This window comes from Natrix helvetica, assembly GCF_964273705.1.
Source record: "Natrix helvetica genome assembly, chromosome: 2".
In the NCBI taxonomy this organism is placed as follows: Eukaryota; Metazoa; Chordata; class Lepidosauria; order Squamata; family Natricidae; genus Natrix; species Natrix helvetica.
In genome coordinates this window covers 26,230,647-26,253,938 of record NC_138552.1, presented here as the reverse complement: position 1 = coordinate 26,253,938, position 23,292 = coordinate 26,230,647, and the positions used below count along the sequence as shown (strand labels likewise).

The following is a 23,292-nucleotide window of genomic DNA, read 5'->3' as shown; positions in this document are numbered from 1 at the left end:
ACATCAGAATGTATACTGCTATTAATTTCACACTTGGCTAAAAATCAGTATTTCTGATAAAACCTTACACAAAGCTTTCTATTTACCAGTGAAGAATTCAAACATGCCTATTTATTCTGATAAACCATAAAAGAACTTTTGTTTAACTTCTCTTCTAGTTTTTCTGTCTACATCTTTAACCTTTAACTAAAGAAGAAACTGACATTTTCAACTATTACTCATCAACAATAAATACATTGAAAATACAGTTCTATTAAATGTAGGCAACAAATAAAACACAATTAAATATTTCGCAAAAGGCTTAAGTCACACAATCAATGCTTCTTTAGATGCAATAGTAGACTGTTATAATCTAGCATGTCAGATCATCTCTTCACAGTAATTTATACATGAAAAGTAATTTATTCAGACTGCATTTAAATGGACAAATAAGTGAAAATTATCTTTCCAAGTGGATAAAGCTGAGGAATCTGTTGGAATATCTTGTTTTAACTGAGGGTTGATCTGACTCCAGACAATATAGCAAAGTGAGGCCAATATGCTTTCTTTTTTATCTGCATGTTATGTGTGTGTGTGTTTATTCATTCTACCTGTTTGCCTTAGAATATCTTGTAGATGGAATGTGTAATGAATTTCCAGCACCTATTTACTATATGTAGGCAAATGATAGACAACTCTACATTTAAAATAATACCCCCCCCCCAAATAGTATCTTGTAAATGTGTATGTATATGTATACACACACAGATACACACACAGAGATGTCAAAATTTCTGTATAATCCCAATTTCTATCATTTCCCAACTCCAGTTGAAACCAATTCTGAGTATTTATTTCCCCTCTGCAATAAATGTGCACTCATGATACATTAATATATGCATGTGTGTATAGATACCTTAAAGAAGCTGTATGTTCTTTAAAAGGTAGGATGAGGACAAGAATAAATTCATATTTAATTGAATTAATAGCATAATAAAACAAATGCCTCCAAAATCAGGGGTTGCAACTTCTTCACTGTTTCTCATAGAAATAACAATAAAGAAAAAAGATAATCAGGAAATGGGATCGGTGAGGTAAAAGGATAGCCACCCCGGGGAAGGATGAAGAGAGAAAAAGAAGGGCAAATCTGATGGTGATGAGACTGTGGAAAGAAATAACTGACCAGGGATGGAAAAAAAAGAGAGAAGACTTGTGTGTGCATTACAGAAAAAGGTTACATTCACCAGGTACGCAGCCCCTATCAAACAAGAGGATACATGGATATCTTCACAGGTGTTTCACCTACACCTGTTCCTTCCTTCCCTTCCCAACAGTTTTTATTCTTCTTACCAAATGTAAGGGTTCCTCTTCTATTCACAGGAAATTCCAGGAAACCTAAACCACTACAGACTAAGGCATGGATGTCAAACTCGATCACATCATGTAACATATTATGAAGTATCATGACTTTTTTTGCCTTTGCGGATCCAGGGTGGGCGTGGCCTGCACATGACGCATCCAGCCCACAAGCCACCAGTTTGACAGGCCTGGAGCAAGGCATCCCCATTCTTAGGAAGTATAAATGAGCCCTTAAGCTACAACAGAAATGGACAATCTTTTGGTGACTGAAGCACATACTTAAGATTTGGGAGAAACCATGAATAAAGTGCTGATATACATGGGCAGAATTTTTGTAACTTTTGAGAAAGCTCAAAATACAATTTATATATGCTTGCCTTACTATCCAAGAATAATCAAAGGAAGCTTAGGAGCTGCATCTGGATGAGGTTTGCCCTGGTGAACAGTGTGTGGGTGTGTGGAGGAGAAAGGCACATTAGAGAAAGATTCTACTGATTCTAGACGTTTCTGTTTCCCAAAGACGGAGAATTCCATTTCCCTAGTTTTATTCTATCAGCTACAAAATATACTATGTCTTAGAAGTTAACTAATCTATAGCAGTTCTGTGGTTTGAATATGTAAACCCCTCATAGCTGCAATCCCTCATTATACAAGGATAAATAATCAGGCACAGTGTTTACGTTAAACTGGAAACGAGCTGGTTGGTTAGGTTTGCCAAAGCAGTTAACAAATATTTCCATTGCAATTCTCTCAACTCTTAAAAATTCTTACCTTCAGTTATTTAGTAATACATTGCTAGATTTTATGTGATTTTTTAGCCCATTAGTTATATCAATGAAGTTTTAATTAAAACCATGAATTTAAAATTTCATTTATAATAAAAGAAAATGTTTAAATAGTCAGTTGCTAAAATGAAAACATCTAATAGAAGTATGTAAGTTAGTAACTTTCAGAGTAAAAAGTATGACAGATTTAAACTTGCCACATGCTTTCTGACTACTCTTTCTGACTACATATTTTCTCCTTTCAACATAGTCCTTGAGGGCAAAAGGATCAGGAAAAGATGGCAACACTACTCCTTTTCATACACAAATAAACACATTATCCTTCTTGCCTGATAAGTTTATTATTTTTCAATGTTCCACAAAGCATCAAAATTGTTTGCCAATGAGTTAGGTCACCCCAGTTTTGATAGGGGAAATCTGTTAGCATATCACCACAGCAACACAAATGCATAAATATCAAGTTCACAAAATGACAACTTGGCCAGATGTTTTAAAAATATTGTTCTCTATTTTTGTTTGGTATTTACTATTGGGGACAAATATTATAAAGGAAGCAGTCTCATTACACAACAAGATAAGGGTGAAATTATTCTCCATCATCAATCATCTTCAGAACTAGATTCATCTTCCTGGTCAGAAACTTCTGCAACAGGAAAACGCAGAATAGCAGCTACACCTGTCAGTTGTCCAAGTTGTTCCCCAGATACATGAAGGCTAGAGAAGATGCGAACTGTGCCCATGTTCTCACGCACACTATCTACGAGCCGGACATATCGACTACGAGTAGGCACATCCTGATGTCTAAAAAGTTCATCGCTGATCAACAGAGTATCAATAGCCATAGCTTCATTAGCCTTTTCCACATGTTTGAGACCATAAAAGGCCCGATCAGGCTCATGTTGTAGCATTTTGTAGAAATCATCTAAAGCTTTGACTTCAGCAGCTGCTTTGGTATCAGCAAGTCGACTAGTCACAGCTGGATCACAAAGAGCTTCTTTCAGGGCATATTTATGTCCAGATGATGAATGCACCTAGAGTATGAAAAACAACAGAAAACATGTATTATTTACTATAATAATGCTTAGTTTCTTTTGGAAACTGAATTCCCAGGAACAAGTACAGGAGCACATTTATACTTACAACCAATTATTTAGTAATCATTCAAAGTTACAATGGCACTGAAAAAAAGTGACTTGCACTTACGAATATCACAGGATCCCCGTTGGGCACATGATCAAAATTTGGGTGTTTGGCAACTGGTAGGTATTTACGATGGTTACAGCATTGGGGTTATGTAATCATCATCTAAAACTTTCCCAGCCAGCTTCCAACAAGCAAAGTCAATGGGGGAAGTCAGAATCACTTAACCATCACCTGATTCACTTAATAATTTCAGTGATTTGCTTTAACAACTGTGGCAAAAAAGGTCATAAACTGTTCATGACTCATTTAAAAACTGTGTTGCTTAGCAATGGAAATTTTGGTGCCAATTGCGGTTATAAATCGAAGACTACTTGTAAAGGTTAAAATACATGGAAAACATTCTTATATCTTATCTGGGTTGAAAAATTTATCAATCCGATATAAACCCTCAGATCATTCAAAAAGACAATCCAGCTAGTCCTCTGCTTACAACCACAATTGAGCCCAAAATTTCCATTGCTGAGTAAGTAAATGAGTTTTACCCCATTTTATGATCTTTCTTGCCGCAGTTGTTAAGTGAATCCCTGGGCTTGTTAAGTTAGTAACATGGTTGTTAAGTGAATCTGGCTTCCCCATTGATCTTGGTTATGAGAAGATTGTAAAAGGTGATCACATGCCAATAGGACATTTCAACCATCATAAATACATGCCAGTTGTCAAGCATCCTAATTTTGATCACCTGATCATTGGGTTGCTGTAATGGTTGTAAGTGTGAAAAATGGTAGTTACTGTAAGTCAGTTTTTCATTGCAATTGTAACTTCAAACAGTCACTAAATGAATAGCTGTACATTGGGAACTACCTGTATATTCAACTGTTGAAAACTACAAGAATAGAATGCCCTATTCGGATTTTGTCAGCCAGGAGTATTGTAGTAATTATATTTACTGGGAAATATGTCCTAGATGAACTTAATAGATGTCATTTCCATATTCCTTCATAAACTATATTCATCTCAAACCAGTTTTTATTTGCTTTATAATAAACTAGTAGAACAATGAATCATGCTATCATTAAACAGTTTATCTTGAAAAAAAGTCGCAAGCAGAAAAATAGGAATGGACATCTATAAAGGAACTAAGATTGAATGTACAGGTAGTCCTCGACTTACAACAGTACATTTAGTGACCATTCAAACGTACGACACAACTGAAAAAGTGACTTATGACCATTTTCCACACTTATGACTACTGCAGCATCCCCATGGTCATGTGATCAAAATTCAGATGATTGACAACTGACTCACATTGATGACGGTTGCGGTGTCCTGGGGTCATGTGACCTTCTGACAAGCAGTCAGTAGGGAAACAAGGATCACTTAACCACCATGTTACTATCTTAACAACTGCAAGGATTCAGTTAACAATTGTGGCTATAAAAGTCATAAAATGGAGCAAAACTCACTTAAATGTTTAATTTCAGAGTAAACACATTTAATTAAACCTACATATTGGGGCTTCATTGTAAAAATGTTCTAGTTAGCTTAAATTGCCCATTGTTTTCATAAATCTGTTTTTAAAGATTGAGGATTATGACCTAAGAGAGACAGCAATACCTCTCCTTTTCAGTAAAAAGGTAATCAGAAATAAACACAGCTAGGTCTCTCATAGATGTATTTCATAAACCTGACTGCACTATTATTTATAGGGCCATTCATCCTTCTAAAGGTTTTTTTTAGTTCATAGGCAAATTATAGGCAGATTTACGTGATCCAAATTTCAGTATTTTATGTCATTAAAATTAAATAGGGTTCTTTTAAAAAATTATATCGTTAGGCATATCTACACCTCCCATTTCTACAGTAGTGGCCAAGATTGTGGAAACCTTTTCGGAAAAGTGTATTTTTGAGGTTTGATGGCTAATAACACCACTTTTTTTTGGAGTTTCAAGATAGATCATCTTCCACTGCTGGAATGACCTGGGAATAGCCCAGACCTTAACCCAATTGAAAATCTATGGAGCTGACTAAAGAATCTTGTTAGTCAGAAGCGACCCAGCAATAAAACCCAGTTAATATAAGCAATCATTCAATCTTGGTTTTACATTATAACAGCTGCAGAACAAAAAGACTTGGTTCACTCCATGGGAAGACATTGTAAGGCTGTAATTCATACTAAAGGTTACCAAACTAAGTATTAACTGACATGGCGATAATTTTTGTAATATCTCATTTTACTTTTCTTCTTTGTAACTGCTATTGTAATAGAAAATCCTTCCTAAAAGCTATTGCATTACATTTTTGATTAAATTATATTTCCATTAATATATAATTTTATGATACTACTAAAAAAAAAGTGGTGTTATACACTAGTTTTAGAAAATATACTTTCCCCAAAAGGTTTCCACAATTTTGGCCACTACTGTATATACCACACAACTCCAGTGCATGGCTAAAGATCACTTAAGCTGATGGCATGAAGCACCTAAACTACTGAATTACCTGTATGAATTTGGAGCGATTCTCCAGCAACAACTTGTTATCCGTCTTGACAGCCTGCTGGAACATGTAGTCGCAGAACTGCTCTCTCACGAAACCCGGGCTGGCCACCAGGACACACTTGACCACGTCAAAATTCAGGTGCCGCTGAATGGCCTGCATCACTTGCTCGTAAAACCTCTCCAGGGCCCGGTCGTGCTGGGAGCAGTTGCCGCGGCGTTTTCGAGGGATGTTCACCTCGATCTTGGCCCGGGTCAGCGTCATACTGGGGGTGACCAGGCAGACGTGGGCCAGCCCTTCCTGCATCACCACGGCGGCCAGGTCGGCGCTCCAGGCCGGGTCGCAGGCCTGCTCGATCCGCTCCAGCACCACGCTGTCCCACTGTTTTTTGGCCAGCGTGAACTGCCGGTTGGGTTCCAGCTCGATGGTGTGATAGGCGCCCATCTTGACGTACTCGTTCTCCTGGATGTTGGTGCCTTTGACGCGCAGCTGGCAGGCCTGCGAGTCGAAGTCGATGGTCTCCACGCAGAGGGTGAGCGTGGTGCGGATGCGGTTGCTGCCCACGCTGCCCGTGGACGACTCCGTCTGCACCTTTCGGATGGTGGAGGCCCGCAGGCTGTCGCCCACCTGCAGCAGATTGTAGGCATGCCACATATCCTCGGGGTCCTCGGGGATGAGCGTCACTTGCCCGGCGTTATCCTTCTCGATGTCCTTCCGCACCAGCTTCATCGTGGCTCCGGCGGCGGCGGGCAGCCCGGGATCAGCCAAAAAGGACGCCGCCGCCTCCTCCTCTCAGCCGGCGTCCGACCGACCGACCTAGCGACCAGCCTCGAAGACTCCGCAACGACCGCCCCGGGGCGGACAATGCGGCCGGCCTCCGGAGCGCTAACAAAGCCACGGAGGCGCTTGGCCCAGCGGCGGCCTTGGATTGCTTTGTAGGCGCTCAGGCGCGGCTCCTCTCAGCCCCTCATTGAATGGCTGGCGTGGAGAGAAGCCATGACTGAAGCAAGCAGGAGGAGGAGGAGGAGGAGGAGGAACAGGCCGGGCCGGCCCCAGGCGTAGCGTAAATGTGACACGAGTCCTAGAGAGGGGAGTGGCGGGACACAAGGCAAAGGCTGGTTGGCTCTCCAGCCACGAGAGCTGCGGAAGGGAAGGGCTTCCCTTCACCCGCTGACGTGATTAAGCCGGGTTCCATTAGGGAGAGAGGTTGGGGCGGCGGGAGACATAGCGGGTAGTCGCTTCCAGACTGTCACCTTTGTAATGTGGACCTTGCGCCTCACTGTCTCTGCAAGCGTTTGATTTGAAAGCAAAAAGAGGCTTTGGGGACGTAAAGATAAGCAAATGAATCTGTTTTAATCCCCGAAAATCTTAAACCTCGATTCTTTTAACTGCCACCCCCCCATTTTCCGGGGCTCGCCTCGGCTCATACGGTGACAGGCTTCTTTAAGGGGTACTTAACCAGGTTGGGAGTTGGCGTGATCCGTGAACACCTTATACTGGGCCAGGTTTTCAGGGATTTTATGCACTGAGGTTCATTTCCGTCTTAAAGAGCAGCTAGTGGCCAATGCATGGAGAGGCTCAGTACAATAAAAACAATCATTTAAAATGCAACATAGAATTATTTCAAAATTCAAAGTCTCACTCTTTCCTCACCCGTTTTTATTAACGGGGACTCAAGTGCTGTGAGGGGCAATATACATGTTGGGATGGGATTCAGTGAGAAATGTTGGATAGGTGTGGGATTAAATCAGGAGTGAAAGCCAGCAGGTTCTGGAGAACCGGTAGTGGAAATATTGAGTAGTTTGGAGAACGGGCAAACACCATGTCTAGCTGGCCCCAGAGTGGGGAAGGAATGGATATTTTGCAGTATCCTTCTGCCACACCCACACAGCCATGCCCACCAAGCTACACCACGCCCACAAAGCCACGCCCACAGAACCAGTAGTAAAAAATTTAAATTTCACCACTGGATTAAATGATCATTTAATTGCTTGTGGAACTTAAGTTTAATAATAAAGCTTATTTCCTTAATGGTCAGGTTGCAGTACTGCTTAAAGCCCAAATGGAAGTTGGTGGTAGGTAGTCATTGGAAGGAGCATATTTCTAAGAAAATGATTTTAAAATAATCAGACATCCCATCAGTCACATAACTCTTAACTCTCCTGCTATGCTCAGATGGAAATTATGAGTCATCTTTTCTACCACAGCACAAGGGTGGCACATTTTTTATGTGTTAGTTGTTTTAAACTGGAAACTAGTCACGGAAAGTAAGGGTGTGAATGATATTCAAAGCTATTATTCCTTACGTATGTACAGGAAGAAAAGTCATTACAGAGGAAACCGATCCACATTTTTAAAATTTGAGCAAGTTTAAGAGGGGAAAAAAGGCCTTTATGCCATTTGAATAATGGAATGCCTTGAATTTCCAATTATACATACATTGCTTTTATGTGGTTCTGTTGGTTATGGCTTCTGATTTCCAGAAGAAATTAATGGTGATTCATTGCCCTTCCCCTTTATGTAACAGAGCAGGATCCAAAATTAAAACCTATAATTAATAGTGTCCATGCCATTGCAATGTATATATTTTTTCAATAATACAAAATGAGGTAATCTCTAGGACGAGAGCATGATAATTGAGTATAGAACTGAATGAAAAAGAAATATATTAAGTATATACAGGTGAAACTCAAAAAATTAGAATATTGTGCAAAAGTTCATTTATTTCAGTAATGCAACTTAAAAGGTGAAACTAATATATGAGATAAGACTCATTACATGAAAAGCAAGATAGTTCAAGCCGTGATTTGTCATAATTGGGATGATCATGGCATACAGCTCATGAAAACCCCAAATCCACCATCTCAGAAAATTAGAATATTACATGCAATCAATAAAACAAGGATTGTACATAGAACAATATCGGACCTCTGAAAAGTATAAGCATGCATATGTACTAAGTACTTGGTTTGTGCCCCTTTTGCAGCAATTACTGCCTCAATGTGGCGTGGCATGGAAACTATCAGCCTGTGGCACTGCTGAGGTGGAAAAGTTGCTCTCATCAGAAAAGAGGACTTTGGACCACTGAACAAAAGGACTTTGGACCACTGTGCTTCATTAAGACCTGGGTCAACACAGCCATCTTCCAGGAGATTTTGGAGCACTTCATGCTTCCTTCCGCAGACAAGCTTTATGGGGATGCTGACTTCATTTTCCAGTTGCCCACACTGCCAAAAGCACCAAAACCTGGTTCAATGACTCTGGGATTACTGTGCTTGATTGGCCAGCAAACTTGCCTGACCTGAACCCCATAGAGAATCTATGGGGCATTGCCAAGAGAAAGATGAGAGACATGAGACCAAACAATGCAGAAGAGCTGAAGGCCGCTACTGAAGCAGCCTGGTCTTCCATAACACCTCAGCAGTGTCACAGACAGATAGCTTCCATGCCACACTGCATTGAGGCAGTAATTGCTGCAAAAGGGGCCCAAACCAAGTACTGAGTACATATGCATGCTTATACTTTTCAGAGGTCCAATATTGTTCTATGTACAATCCTTGTTTTATTGATTGCATGTAATATTCTAATTTTCTGAGATTGTGGATTTGGGGTTTTTATGAGTTGTACGCCATAATCATCACAATTATGACAAATCACGGCGTGAACTATCTTGCTTTGCAAGTAATGAGTCTTATCTCATATATTAGTTTCACCTTTTAAGTTGCATTACTGAAATAAATGAACTTTTGGACAATATTCTAATTTTTCGAGTTTCACCTGTATAAATACTGTTTGCACTTACATTTTCATGTAACTTTGTTAAGATGAATGAATCTTGAAAACCTTTGAATTTGGTTTTCATATAAATCATATCAATCAATAGTAGTTATATACAAATTTTAGGTTCAGTTTTTACTGGTCTTTGTATAAAGGGATGATGCCAACAAAATCTTATAGCATTCTCTACTTTCAGGATATTTCATGACAGTAAATGTCCTTTTCCAAATAGCATCTGGTCAGAAAGTTATTTGAAGTGTTCTGTTGTTACATTTTTTAATATTTACCTAATATTTGAAAAAGATGTATTAGCAGTAAGGACAGTACATTATATGAAATCAACTAAATGCTGTTCTTATTACTTTGGCCAGTTGCTACCAATGTGTTTAGTGCTTTTTCTACAAGCCTTCACTCTGGAAAGCCTTACACGGGCATTGTGTAGCAACAGGAATGTGTTGGATTATGATTCCATAAATTATGTACCTAGCTTGTTGACCTTAATTCCTTACCTAGTTCTAATATTTCAGAGATGATTTACAATACCAGGGTTTATTGAAAACCAAGACTCTGTATATTATGGAAAATGTACTGGGCATTATTTCTGTGACTTTATTTATCAAAAGTCTCATCCGAATGATTTATAATGACAGTGGTGTTTAGAATTACTTTTGCTATCATTGGGAACTTAGACTTTTCATTGGTTGCTTCGTCTTGCTACGTTTCTGTTGGATTACTTCAGAACAGTCAGAAACAAGAAATATATCTGAATTCCTACTTAGTCTCTAGAAGCAGGAAATTGAAAACGTCCAAGAGCAAGCATTCAACTCCTGAAATCAGATTGCATATTACAGGAAGAAAGCGCTTGAGTTTTTTGTTAGAAAGCTACAAGCCTTGTTATTCTTCTGCAGGGTAACTTAATTGTTCAGGAAGTTAAGGATACAGAGGAAAGGTGTGATCTGAGTCTGTTTGTATGAAGCGGAAAAGAGAAAAGCAGCCAGAATTTCTATTGTATAATACTTTGAGGAAGCAGAGTTAAGATCAGTATTGCTGTGCATGGTACCAAATCATGCCTGTGGTAGAAAACCCCTAGAGCATTAGCTGTTACTAAATATTCTTGAACTCTGGCATGATCTCTTTTTATGTGCTGTGCATTTTCAGATGGGTCTTTTTTGTCACAAGTAAGCATTTAGATTAATATTAATACTTTTACTAGTAACCATGCATTTTTGTCTTTATGGTGTGTCTTCACATATTGGATTTTGAAATGGGCATATGGTGCCAATTGGCACTAGTGCAATTGTGGTACATCATTTCATAACCGCTGAAGCTCCATGGTTTCCTGTTTGTCTGTAGGCCCCAGAAACATTTGAATCTTTCTGGACCCTACATATATTCTACAAGCCTTTTGAGAATATGGAAATAACGAATGGCAGTAACCCAGTGATTTAGAATAAGAAAAAAAATCACATAAAAGCTCAGAAAAATAAAGGGCATTCTGGAGGCTAGACTAGGTGCTGGAAACAACTTTCAAAGATTGCTTTCTTTGCAGTTAATGTTTATCACTGATTCTATAGAACATGTTTTTGAAATTTCAGATATTCCCACCTCCCATTGTGTTAGAATAAAAAAGTCTGCAAATGCACATCACATCACATCTTGCATTCTCGGATTTTGGGGTCACTGTTAATTGCATTTGATAAATGTTTGGGAATCCTAGTGCAAATATCATTCATTTATTATTCAAATTGGTGGTCCTAAGAGCATTTCTTTGGCAAAGACCACTGAAATTCATCTAAATTTGTAAGCCCACTTGTTTAAGCAAAGAGAAAAGAGTGAGGCTACTTAAGTAAAATATCAGTGATCTAGATTATATAATTCAGCATTTGTTTTCTTTTAATAAGTATGTTGAAATCTGTTCAGAAAACAGTCTGGAAATCATTTTATGCAAATTGGGGTTTTCTGAATCACCCCAGTTAGGCAAAAAGATGTAAAAAGAATGGTTTGCAAAGAATTAATTACAAAATATATTAAAATCATTGTTATATTGCAATTTTCAATTTATGAGAATTTTTAATTATAATAACATTTTCCTTGTTGCCCCATTACCTTTGAAATATGTTCTAAAATATCTAAAATATAAAGGTATGTTTTAACATACTACAGTCCGATCCCCCCCCCCCCTGGTAAATTTCTGATAAATTTGGTAGATTTCATGGTAAATTTGAGAGCCAGTTGGATGCAGTGATTAAGGCATCAGGCTACAAACCAAGAGACCATGAGTTCTAGTGCCGTCTTAAACACAACACCAACTGAGAATCACTCACTTTCTCTCAGCCTTAGGAAGAAGGCAATGGCAAGCCACTTCCGAAAAGCCTTGCCAAGGAAACTGCAGGGACCTGTCCCGGCAGTTGCCTGGAGACAAGATTGACTCAAAACCACCAAATATATAAATTTCTTTTATTTGATTAATATTTTTTCCATTCACCAGAAAGATGGTTCTACATATACAAATCCATAATTTTTCATTCTTAACATAGTAAAAAAGAAAGTCATTAAGAAAATACTGAGTTTAGTTTCCAAGAACAATAAAAATACTCAAGCTAATTATAATCTACTATTGTTTGGAGTATATGAAAGGCCAAATTTGATGATGTACTTGGAGGACTCTCTCTATTTCTGTTGCTAGAGAGACTGGGTGTTAATTTAGATAGACTTCTTATTTTTTTGGGGGGGGGGGAGGAGAAATACCCCCAAAGTCCAAAGCTATTATTTACCTTGGCATTGAAATAGAAATTATTTGATTAATAGGGAAAAATAGTTCTAAGTAGCATGATTAGAAGAGATAGTGGCATTTCATAGAAATCTGTTATGCATAGTGTAGTTCACATTGAGACACATTAACTACATCATTTTTTAAAAAATGTATTATTTCAATAGAGAGCATTGACCATTGGGCTGCTTCTTCAAATAACTTCTGCGAAAGGTATTATTTGAGATGGTAGGTCTAGAGCAGGGGTGTGGAGGCTGGATCCAGCCCGTGGGGTGCTTAGATGTGGCCCGTGGAGCCGCCCTGGAAACAATGACGGACCGGCCCGCAATGCCTCTGCCAGTAAAAACTGAACTCGGGAGGCTGTGTGCGGTCCTCCCAGGTTATATTTCAACTGCGATGGCATCCTGCCCCACTGTGAATGAAAACAGAGCTCAGGGGGGCTCGCACACAGCCCAACTTCCGTTTTCGCTGGTAGAGTGCAGCAGGATGCTGTCACAGTCGAGAACGGCGTTCGTGAGCCTGTTTTTGCTGGCAGAGCACTTAAGCCACCACAGGCACCTCCTACATGAGTGACGTCAAGCTGGCCACATCCATCCTGGCCACCTGAGGTCAAACAAAACCCTGATGTGGCCCTCAGTGAAATCGGGTTTGACACCCCTGGTCTAGAGTAAAACAAAACTTCAGAGAATTTGAAGGCTTGGGAATGCCAGCACAAAGTAGTTGTTTTACTATCATGTTGACCTTATAAAAATGACAATGGATTATGCTTGGAAGCAGAATTTGGTCATATATGTAGGTTTAATACAAACTATATTGGCTTAATCAGATCTGAATATGATAACATTTCATAATGTCTTGCCTTAGGCTAGTTCAAAAGTTGCAATGGAAAAGATAGAGTATTTGATCCTTGACATTTATAGTCAATTGTTTAGAGGAAGAAAAGTTTGGAATGCAGGGTATATTTCAGGCTTATACTTGGTCATTAAACTTGTTTATTCAGCTTTCTACAAATATGCTTGACCCTTGGTTCCAGAGACAAGAATGGCAAGGAGTACTTTTGCAGAAGCTGCATGGTGTGCTAGCTGCACACTTTGAGAAACTGATTTACAACTGTTGTTTTTCCTTGTTTAGAACATGCTTAGAATATTGTAAGGTGCTGTTTGTAAGATTGTTGAAGATTTTTTTCTTGTTGCCCATCTGGCTTTTATGTATGTTCATATTATTCTGGGATTGAAAGGTTTGCATGGATTGGCATCTTTTTGCAGGTTTGATGCACGATATTTTAAACTTTGGATAAAGATTAGCCTTTGCATAAGAGATGATCAACCTATTTTTCATTTGGGACTACATTTCATTCTAGTCAGACTTTGAGGCTGCAGGAGGTATAGTTGTGATGAAGTGAAATAAGGAGATGAAGTCATTTCTACTCTAAAGCTGTGGATGTTTAAGGTGCTACTTTGCACAATGTTTATTTTTATTTATGTTATTTTATTTAGCAAATGTATATGGTTTTCTATCTCATTTACTGACCAATATACAACAATGTATTATGCTAAGTTATTGAGATTTAAAGGGGACATGGTGGCTCAGTGCTAAGATGCTGAGCTTGTCAATCAGAAAGGTCGGCAGTTCAACATTTTGAATCCCTAGCACCATGTAATGGAGTGAACTCCTGTTACTTCTCCCAGTTTCTGCTAACCTAGCAGTTCGAAAGCATGTAAAAATGCAAGTAGAAAAAATAGGAACCACCTTTGGTGGGAAGGAATAGCATTCCGTGTGCCTTCAGCATTTAGTCATGTCGGCCACATGACCACGGAGACGTCTTCGGACAGCGCTGGCTCTTTGGCTTTGAAATGGAGATGAGCATCACCCCCTAGAGTCGGGAACGACTAGCACATGTGTGCGAGGGGAACCTTTACTTTTATTGAGATATAAAAGTGGTCCTTTTGAGACTCACTACATTTAGATACTTGTTTGTTAGTTTCTAAAGTTATTTGTAGAAATGGGAATGTGCTGAGTTTGGAACTTTGATTAATATTAGTAAAATATGTTAATACATATCATAAAAATAGTTTCTTTTTATTTTCCAGTGTTTTTTTTAAATTAGTACCACTGCATTTAATACATTTCCTTGAATAATACTTTAACCTTTTCTTTATATTAATGTTATTATCAATGCAACATTCTTTGGAGAACTGCAACTTTTCTGGAATTCCACAGTTTATTTGGATATTATCATGGAGGCAGATCATTGGAGAAAGAAAGTATATGAGCAATATAATAATGATTTACACATGTATGCAAGCTAAGCAGAAGATTCTACCCATACAATTTCTGTTGAAATCTTCCTTGCTCCATTGGTAGAAGAATCAGTTCTGTTATCATGCTTCACCCAAATCAATACTGGAACTAGCCAGAGATTTTAGCACAACCCTGGAAAGGAAACCAGGTCCTGCAGACCTTAGCATTTAAGTCTCCACATAGCAGTTCCCCAGCTTCAGATTGTATGTATCTTGGCCTTACATTGTAATATAAGAACTTCTTGTTTCTCAACAGCAAATGTGGTTGATCCTTGTGTATTGTTACAGGAATGGACAGGTTGGTTTTAGGTCCTTCTCTTCCGAATGTGTTCGCTTTCGTTCTCACACCCGCCTTCCTTCATGCTTGAAGTGGGTGTGAAAAATTTCTTTCCAGTTGACTACATGTGGTTTAATAATAACATCTAGAGCAGGGGTGTTAAACTCACGGCCTGTGGGCTGGTTGTATCACATACTGGCCCTGCCCCCGCTCATTTAGCAAAGGGGGGAAAAGTGCTGATATGCCACGTGACGCCGTCATGACGACACAAGTTTGACACCCCTGATCTAGAGTGGGGTTTAAGATGCATTTAGTTATCTTCAGGATCTGATAATGGATGGAATAGGGAGGAAGGGAAGGAGTTGGAGTTGTCCAGGTCATGAGAGGAAGGAATCTGAGTTTCTGAAAAGCTAGAGCTAGCTAGACTAAAGCTAGATAGGACAAGCTTTAGCATGACCCCTAATGCTTTTTAATCATAGCATATATTATTTTTAGCAAAAGGAGGTTTCTTAGGGTATGTAAGCATATTCTTACAATTAGAAATTGTTCTGTAAACGTCCTAAGTAAAACAAAACAAAACAACAACAACAAACTAAAAATGCTAGCAACAATCTCAAATTGAACGTACATGGGGACCCCCCCTCCTCCCAGTTATTGCTTCTGGTCACATAAAAACAGGAAATCTAATAAAGTTAACTTAATATATAGTCTTGAACTGTCAACTTTTTAAAACATCTGCTTGAACAAGAGTAATTTGATTGTCAAACTCCAGAGCAGATCTAAATATTTATACTACACTGGACCCTTTCTTTGCCCCATCCTGTTCTAAGGAAATCACATCAGGATCAAGATTTTGGACATCTGGGGAGGAAACAGCCAACTGAAGATGGTTTTCCTGAGAAGAGAGCTGACAATTGTGGTGGAATGAAAAGTCAGTGATAGACCATTGCTTCCAGCTCTTCAGGATTCATCTCTTGCAAGGAGAAGACTTAAGATTGTCCACAAATGCTCCACACATTTGCTCCTTGTGAGGAGATCACAAGACAACTCCCAGGTGCGTTTAGAGCCGTTCAAGACAAGGGAATGGCACCTTTGCCTAAGCTGCAGTTGCCGCCTTTATGGACACAGGGTTCATATGCTTTCTTTCTTAATCATTTTTGGAAATAGCTTATTAACTGCTTTTCAGCTATTAAGAACTTGGAACAAGAAATTTTTTTACAGCACTGGGTGAATTTCCTTCAATTCCTAAAATAATTTTTAACACGACTTTCACATATTTTTTTGAATAAACAGCAAGAGGGTGATCATATTACTGATTTTGGAAGGTTACAAATGGACTAGGAGTCCAGATGGAGTTAAGATTTTGAAATTATAAGATTCCTTCATATGGGAAATGCTATTGTTTTGAATTATTTTAAAAAAATTAACATAGGTTTTTGAAGATTGGACACTAGAGGGAACCAGAAAGAATTATAGATTCCAGGAGAAAAAAACACTTGCATTACTAATAAGAATGGGGCAAAATACCATTGGGCATAGTGAAGGATATTTGTGAACAATGGATCCAGGAGTTAGAAGTGTCTGTCAATATAGACAGACCGCATTTAAAAGATGATACTGTATGGAAAAGGAACAAGCTTTCCCAGATATGCCTGAGACTGCTCTGAAAGTGGATATAAAAATGACAGTATGGAACAATTTGGAACAATATGGAAATAAGACATTATTGTAGGAGGTGACCGGCTGAGCCTAAGGGAGGAGTCAAATGCACCATCGCTCATGAGTTCTTTCTCACCCAGAAGAGATCTAAGCCCAGCCCACCTTGAATTCCTTTCACTCTTATCTACCCACAATTTGCTTTTTGCAGTGTTTAATGGCAATATCTCATTCATCCAAATAAAAAAGAAACTTTAATTGGATTGATTCTTAATCTGTATGTTCACAGTTCATGCAAAGCAGTGTAGAAAGAACAAAGTTTATTGACCATAGTGCTCATTTTGAGAAAGTGCAATGGATGAATGAGAAGGAAAAAAAGAAATAAATGTAGAATACCTGGGAGGAGGTATTCCTAAAGTTGAAGACAAGTCCAGCTGCTAAATGTTGGTAGTCCAAAGGGACAATCACAGTATTGTCTACTGATGGATGTCATTGGTAAAGGTGGGTAACCCAAAGAGGTGACCCCAGAATGTAACTACTGACAAAGTAGTTAGATCTGGAAAAAACATTTCCAGACTACAAAGTTTACTAATTATGTCTATTTAGTACTACTATGTAGTAGACTATTAATCATTAACTATGACTAACAAACTCATAGTTAATATAGCATATGTAGAAAAATGGTGTACTACAGGATGACTCTAGTAGAAATAAGCAGAGAAAGATTGTATTAAAGACAATCCAGCTCCAAGTAATACATGTCAAACCATATACGAACCTTGGCAAAACAGTGGCTAGGTAGGTGGAAGAGAAAACAAAAACAAATCTTCATAATTCACAATTTTATTCAGTTTCGAATAGTGAGGTTTTTTTTTAGGAATGACTGAAATATTCCAGATCATACACCAGTTAAAATGTATATAATGTTATCTCATGTCAAATGCAGTTTCTTGAAAAATTAGTTTGGATTAGGAATACATAATCTCTTTGGGATCAGTAGGCATGTTTCACTGACAAAACTAACATTTTAAGGAGACAAACATTGAAGTTATTCCCTTCAATTAAAGTCCCTTGTGATTCTCTAATCACCCCAATTTACTTTTGTTTTCTGTCTGGGTGGGTGAGTACTCTTCCAGACAGAGCATTCAATCGCAGCCACCCATATCTAGTTTTCTTATAAGTTATACAACATTTGTGGTCCAGAAACCTCTTGTAAATAAATATGATACACAATGGTAGATAGTTAGATAAAGATACAGTATATAGATAGACATGGACAGACAGACAGACAAAGAGTTGAGGCATCCAAGACAGCATTTGCAAGCACACTGGGAACGAAAATGGGGTCTATGCAGTAAGTCAACTGAAGATCAATAAAATCAGTCATCTTCCTTGTTAATACACTGTCTACCCTCTACTATATGTATAGCAATAGCTTACACAAATTCTACATAGGAGAGGATTGCAACTATCAAGGAAAAGTGGAATATTCCATGCTTTGCTTATTGCTATCTTTCTTTCAGGAACTTGGAGATGTATCTGATAATGAACAATGCATCATTAAGAACTCTTGCAGATTCAATCCTTTCAGCTTGTGTATGTACTTATTTTCTCCAAGTTAAAGTTTAACAATAATTTATTCAACTAAGCGTGGGTGGTACAAAATCACATTTTCCAAGGGTTTAGAAATGGAAAACCATAATGACATAAAACCAACTTTACCACAATTACCATACCAACAAGGGTGGACCATCACCGCATAATTTTGAAAGTTAGAATAGTGCGACGTATGCATGCAGAGCATTATAATTACTTGGGAAAGCTGAATTACTGTAATTAAGCATTAACGTAACTGCTGTATATTCATTCAGAAATAAAGTCCTTCACAAATGAACGCAATTGAAACAGTCTGCTTACTATATAATGAGCTCAGTAAAATCAATAAAATATATAGAAGTTTATGAAAAAAAATCATAAAGGATATGAGAAAAAAAAGTTCTTTACCCTTTAGGAAGAAATTTGCAAGTTACTGTCTGCCTTTGGAAACATCCACCCCTCAAAACCCACTTGCCTGCTTTGCCCATGCATTTCAGTAAAACTACTCTAGACCACAACATTCTAAGTAATTATGACTATTTTAATTTCCTTTCTTTCAGCTACAACTTGAATTTCACCACACTGCTTGCTTTAAGAAATCCTCAAGAACATAACATCCGTAAATGGGAAGACCACATGTTTTCTTGGCAATTTACCCAGTGACAACGCACAATTTTACTTCTGGGCACTTAACTAGGCATAAGTTCATCCCTTCCTTTAGCATGGCCCTTTAGTAATAGCCAAAGTTGAAATCAATATGTTTACCTTGATGCACACTGTAATCTCACCTGCCTAGAGAACATTCACTTGCAGATCAGTCTTCTCTCTTTTAACCACCCCCCCCCCCAAATTACTTTTTTGGTGTGATATCACAGGCGTTGGTATTAAAAGCATATAGGTTGCAAAGGCAGCTTAACTCAGAGCAAAAACTGACTCCAAAAGAGACAGACAGAAAGAAGTGAGAGCTTGAATTGCATAACTCTGGGAAAATCTTTAAAAAGGATTGTTCACAACTTGGCTTCAGTGAAAGCTTCATAAATTAGAAAAAGGTGGACCTACCTGTTATTCCCACACAAGGGATAGAGACGTGTGTGATGCTGCAGATGGCAGCGAGGGAGCCAAATCCCATGGCTGAAGTGTAACGGGAAACCTTATGGGGAAACACAAGCTGAAACTGGAACAGAAGTCCTGTTGCTCACAAGACTTTGCTGCTGCTTCTGGTCCCCTTCTGTATCAGCAGCCGCTGCAATTGAAGCAGGCATTTCCTGTTTGTTGTCCAAGTCGCACCCCCCCCAACACATGAAGATGAATGGTTCCCTCCTCTAATAAGCCCCCCTCCTTCCGTTGTCCCAAGTAAGCTCTGAGCCTTTGAAACCCCCATGCAGCAAGAGCTCAAAGTCAGGAGACATGTACAAATAAAGTCAGATATTTAACAGCCAGTGTTTAGGCTAAAGTTTGCAGGCTAGCAAAGCAAACCTTAAAGGGATATCTGCTGCTTATAATTAATGGGCATCTTTAGCTACTAGGCAACCTCTGCAAATACAATTAAAAGGAAGTTTGGGGACCGCTTTTTTCTTCTCCAGATTTCTTTTTCTTTTTAAATTGCATTTCTAAATGTTCTTTTTCTCAAAAAAAACAAAGCTGTACTATATGAACAAAGTGTGTTAAAACTTCAAGATGCATTCAAATGTCAGACTGCCCTTGGTTGGTTGAATTTTATTCCACTTACATCATTCTTTTAAAATGTTCACCCTAAAGCAAGTCTTTGTGCAAGAGTTGTGGGTGGGGTTGACTTCACGAACATTTTCTCAAGACTCTAATTTTGCAGTGTGATAACTGCAGTTTTGGTGTGCTTTGTAGTTAGGATGAGTAGACCTTAGTCTAGGCTGGCTGGGCAATTCTGGGAGTTGAAGTCTGGACATCTTCGAGTTGCTAAGGTTCACACACGCTGCCACAGTTTATTTTCAGGCTAGTATAAATTGCTTCATTTTCTCTTCTCATCCAGTCCTCAATCCAGTCACTACCTTTCACTCTCAATTAATCAATCAATAGTTGGAAAAAATGGTGGTGAGATAAAATGACACACCAAATAATGAAGATATTCTAGATTTTAATTTTTTCCCTATTCTGAACTTATTCAGCAAGAATTTTGAAGAGATTCCTTCCCTCCAATTTTTCACTCAGTTTTCTAAATTTTATATCAAGTCAGACTTACAAGAAGGGCATGCTTATTGAAAGAGTTCTTTGTTTATAAACTAGTGTACTGAAATCACAAGTATATTTTGATGAACATACAGGAAGTCCGTGACACATGAACATAATGGAATTCACCCATTACAATTACAAGTTGGGAAGGTTGTTACATCAGATGTCCATGTGATCATCTCATTTAATGACCTCCACCCTTGCTCTCCCCAATGTCATTAAGAGGAGCACAGGGTCTAGTGCAGGCCCAGGTTTACCTGCCCTGGACCTCCCAAGGCCTCTCCCCAAAAGCACCCCATGCTGTTTCCCATACCTCAGGGGACCCCACAGGCCTGAGGCTTGGTTTTTGCTTCCCACCAGATCCGTGCAGACCTTACAACTTTTGCAAACAGTTGTAAGTCAGGAAGTATCTGTATTATTCCACTTAGAAGTAGGATGCCCACCTAAGCACTGGTGAGTAGCTCATTCACAAATACAATTCAACCATCTGCAATGCAGACCTTTTACAGAAATCAAGCTCTAGTACACACAATTCAGAATTCTCTTCTGAATTCAAGCTCTGATAGATTAGGGGTTAGGTTGCTAAACACCTGCATACACAGCTATATGCGCAAAGGCTTCCCAGATGCAAATGTTGTATGAAATTTGTGGCAGAGTAAAGTCCTAGTGTGTTACAAGAAGCAGGGGCCATTTACCACTGCTTGTTGTGTGGTAAATTCTAAGTGTGCCTTATTTGTTGGGGAAACAAAGAAATGATTGACTGTATTGGGCTGCTAAAGACTTATTCTGCTTATAAACATTTATTGTCATTGCACAACTAGAAGCTGATATTAGTTGGCCTGTTATGTTAAAATGATTAGAGGTTTTCCTGTACTGTTTTTGATGATAGCTGGAGACCTAATGTTTTTGGTAGCTTGGAATCCCTGTGTAAATTGGAATGCTGTGTAGAGAAGTCTCTACTTACTGTGGGAAAGTGGAAAGGATAGAGAGCTGTAAACTAGCTTCACCTGATTTTTTCCTCTTCCATTCAATCATGTATGATTTTCAGAGACTAACTGAACAACTCAATGCAGGTTTCTTGACAAGGTTTTTCAGAAGTGTTGTTTCCATTGCCTCCATCGTAGGGCTGAGAGAAAGTGACTGGCCCAAGGTCCCCCAGCTGCCTTTACTCAACTGAATTGCCTGCTGTTACCTTCAAATTTTATCTCCAGCTACCAGTTTTCAGACTATTGTGGGAATTTGTTTCCTATGTGTGCAAATATTTACAAGTAATGCATAATCTTTGAAGATAGATGATATACTAAATTTGCAATGTTCTCTCATTCAAATGAGCTAACGTATGATCACATAACAGTATTCTAGACTTGAGGAAAGTCTAGAATTATTGTTATATTCAACTTTGAGGAAAGTATGGATTATGGAAAAGAAATTTAAGATGGAATATTATTTTCTTGGAGAGATGTTCTCTCTGTGTGAGCCAAAATGAAACAATAATAGGAAGCTTTAAAAAATCTGAACATTTTAGAAATAGAGACAATTGTTGGCCTTTTACCTGAACAGACAACTATACAATATGACAAAATCTGTCCCAAAGCTATTTGGAAAAGCATTAGGCAAAATGTTTGAAATCTAGCTTCTGCACCATCTATCACATCCCAGTTACTGTTAAAGTGTTTTAAATCAGGGGTCCCCAGGGGTCTGTGGACTGGCAGTGGGCCGCAGCATGCCAGAAACTTGGTTGCGCAAACAAATGAAGCCCCATCCGTGAGATGAAAGCAGTATGCAAAATCACACCCCCTCTGGTCCGTGGAAAAACCTCTCTCCACAGAACTGGTCCCTGATGCCCAAAAGGTTGTGGGCCTCTTGCTTTAAATCATCAGCAAAACACAAATCAAAATCTCATATATGTTTTTAAGAGTTCTTTCAGTTTTCTTCCTTTGACAAATATGCCAAATAACTAGTAAACAAATTTTGGGATAATCTAGATGAGGGGTCTCCAACCTTGGCAATTTTAAGACTTGTGGACTTCAACTCCCAGAGTTCCTCAGCCAGCAAAGCTCTGAGAGTTGAAGTCCAAAAGTTTTAAAGTTGCCAAGGTTGGAGACCCCTCATCTAGATTAGAATCATTAGCAGGTGTTACATTCTGAATGACTGATATGCTTGCTTTGGCAAGTAAGGTGCCTGGGTTGCGATTTTTTTTTTTGTTTCTTGATGAACTTTTTGCTTCCCATTTTTTTCTAGACTCTTTCTTTCCAAAGCTTAGATCTTACAGTTGTGCCTTTGATCTTACTAGTATGTTATGTTATTGTTTGTGAAACAGTGGGAGCTAAGATGACTTCTTGCTGTAACGGTACATACAAATGTAGTGCAAAGCAGATGGCTCTCAAGTGCTTGAATAAACTTTGCCCACACCCTTCTGCTCTGGAGCTAGAAATTTGGCAAATAATTGAAAGTTTATGGAATTTTCCTCTTGTTCCTTTGAGGATAATAAAATGCATCTGTTAAGGATCACTAACACAAATTAACTGTAGTTGCTATTTCTGTCTTGGATTTTATGAGAACATTTCAGTTACTTTTTCTATATTTCAGAAGGAGCCATTTTCAGCAAATTATAATTTTTAACACTGTGTCTAACAGCATGCAAGGATTCATACCCTACATCTGTAAAATGTAGTAAACACATATCTATTTAGTTAATCAAACTAACAGAGAGAAAATACATACATAGCAGAGGTAACAATGTGAGAAATTTATTCTTCCCCCCTCCAAAAAATGGGAAGGAAAGAAAATATCTTATGAACAAAGCAATACAAATTGAACAAATGCTATATTTCTACATGTTTATGTATGATTGCCAGATCAGTCCATGGAAAGGAAAAGTTATCATGGCTACTCTATTCACAATCTATCTAAAAATCAAAAACTGGTTTCAAGCATTAATTTTGATTT

At 38.5% G+C, this 23,292-nt stretch overlaps 2 protein-coding genes across 2 annotated transcripts in view; both read right to left on the bottom strand.

Annotated features, from left to right (window-relative positions):
* ITGA1 (integrin subunit alpha 1) overlaps positions 1-19,739 on the bottom strand; it is a 94,636-nt gene extending 74,897 nt beyond the window's left edge. Inside the window, exon 1 of the mRNA XM_081940410.1 lies at positions 19,198-19,739. Within this exon, the coding sequence (XP_081796536.1) occupies positions 19,198-19,267 (70 nt within the window). The 5' untranslated portion in view covers positions 19,268-19,739. The remainder of the gene's footprint in view (positions 1-19,197) is intronic.
* On the bottom strand, positions 2,440-6,861 carry PELO (pelota mRNA surveillance and ribosome rescue factor). Its single transcript, XM_081940412.1, has 2 exons — positions 5,766-6,861; positions 2,440-3,154 (listed from the first exon to the last, which is right to left on the bottom strand). The coding sequence occupies exons 1-2, from the start codon at positions 6,489-6,491 to the stop codon at positions 2,723-2,725; spliced, it is 1,158 nt and encodes a 385-aa protein (XP_081796538.1). The 5' UTR covers positions 6,492-6,861; the 3' UTR covers positions 2,440-2,722.
* Positions 19,740-23,292: the final 3,553 nt, after the last annotated feature.

Bases quoted from the DNA above. Each gene is read 5' to 3' on its own strand.
- PELO (XM_081940412.1), bottom strand. From the start codon at position 6,491: ATGAAGCTGGTGCGGAAGGACATCGAGAAGGATAACGCCGGGCAAGTG. The intron at 3,155-5,765 runs GTAATTCAGTAG...TTCATACTCTAG, and splicing joins ATCGCTCCAAATTCATACAG to GTGCATTCATCATCTGGACA.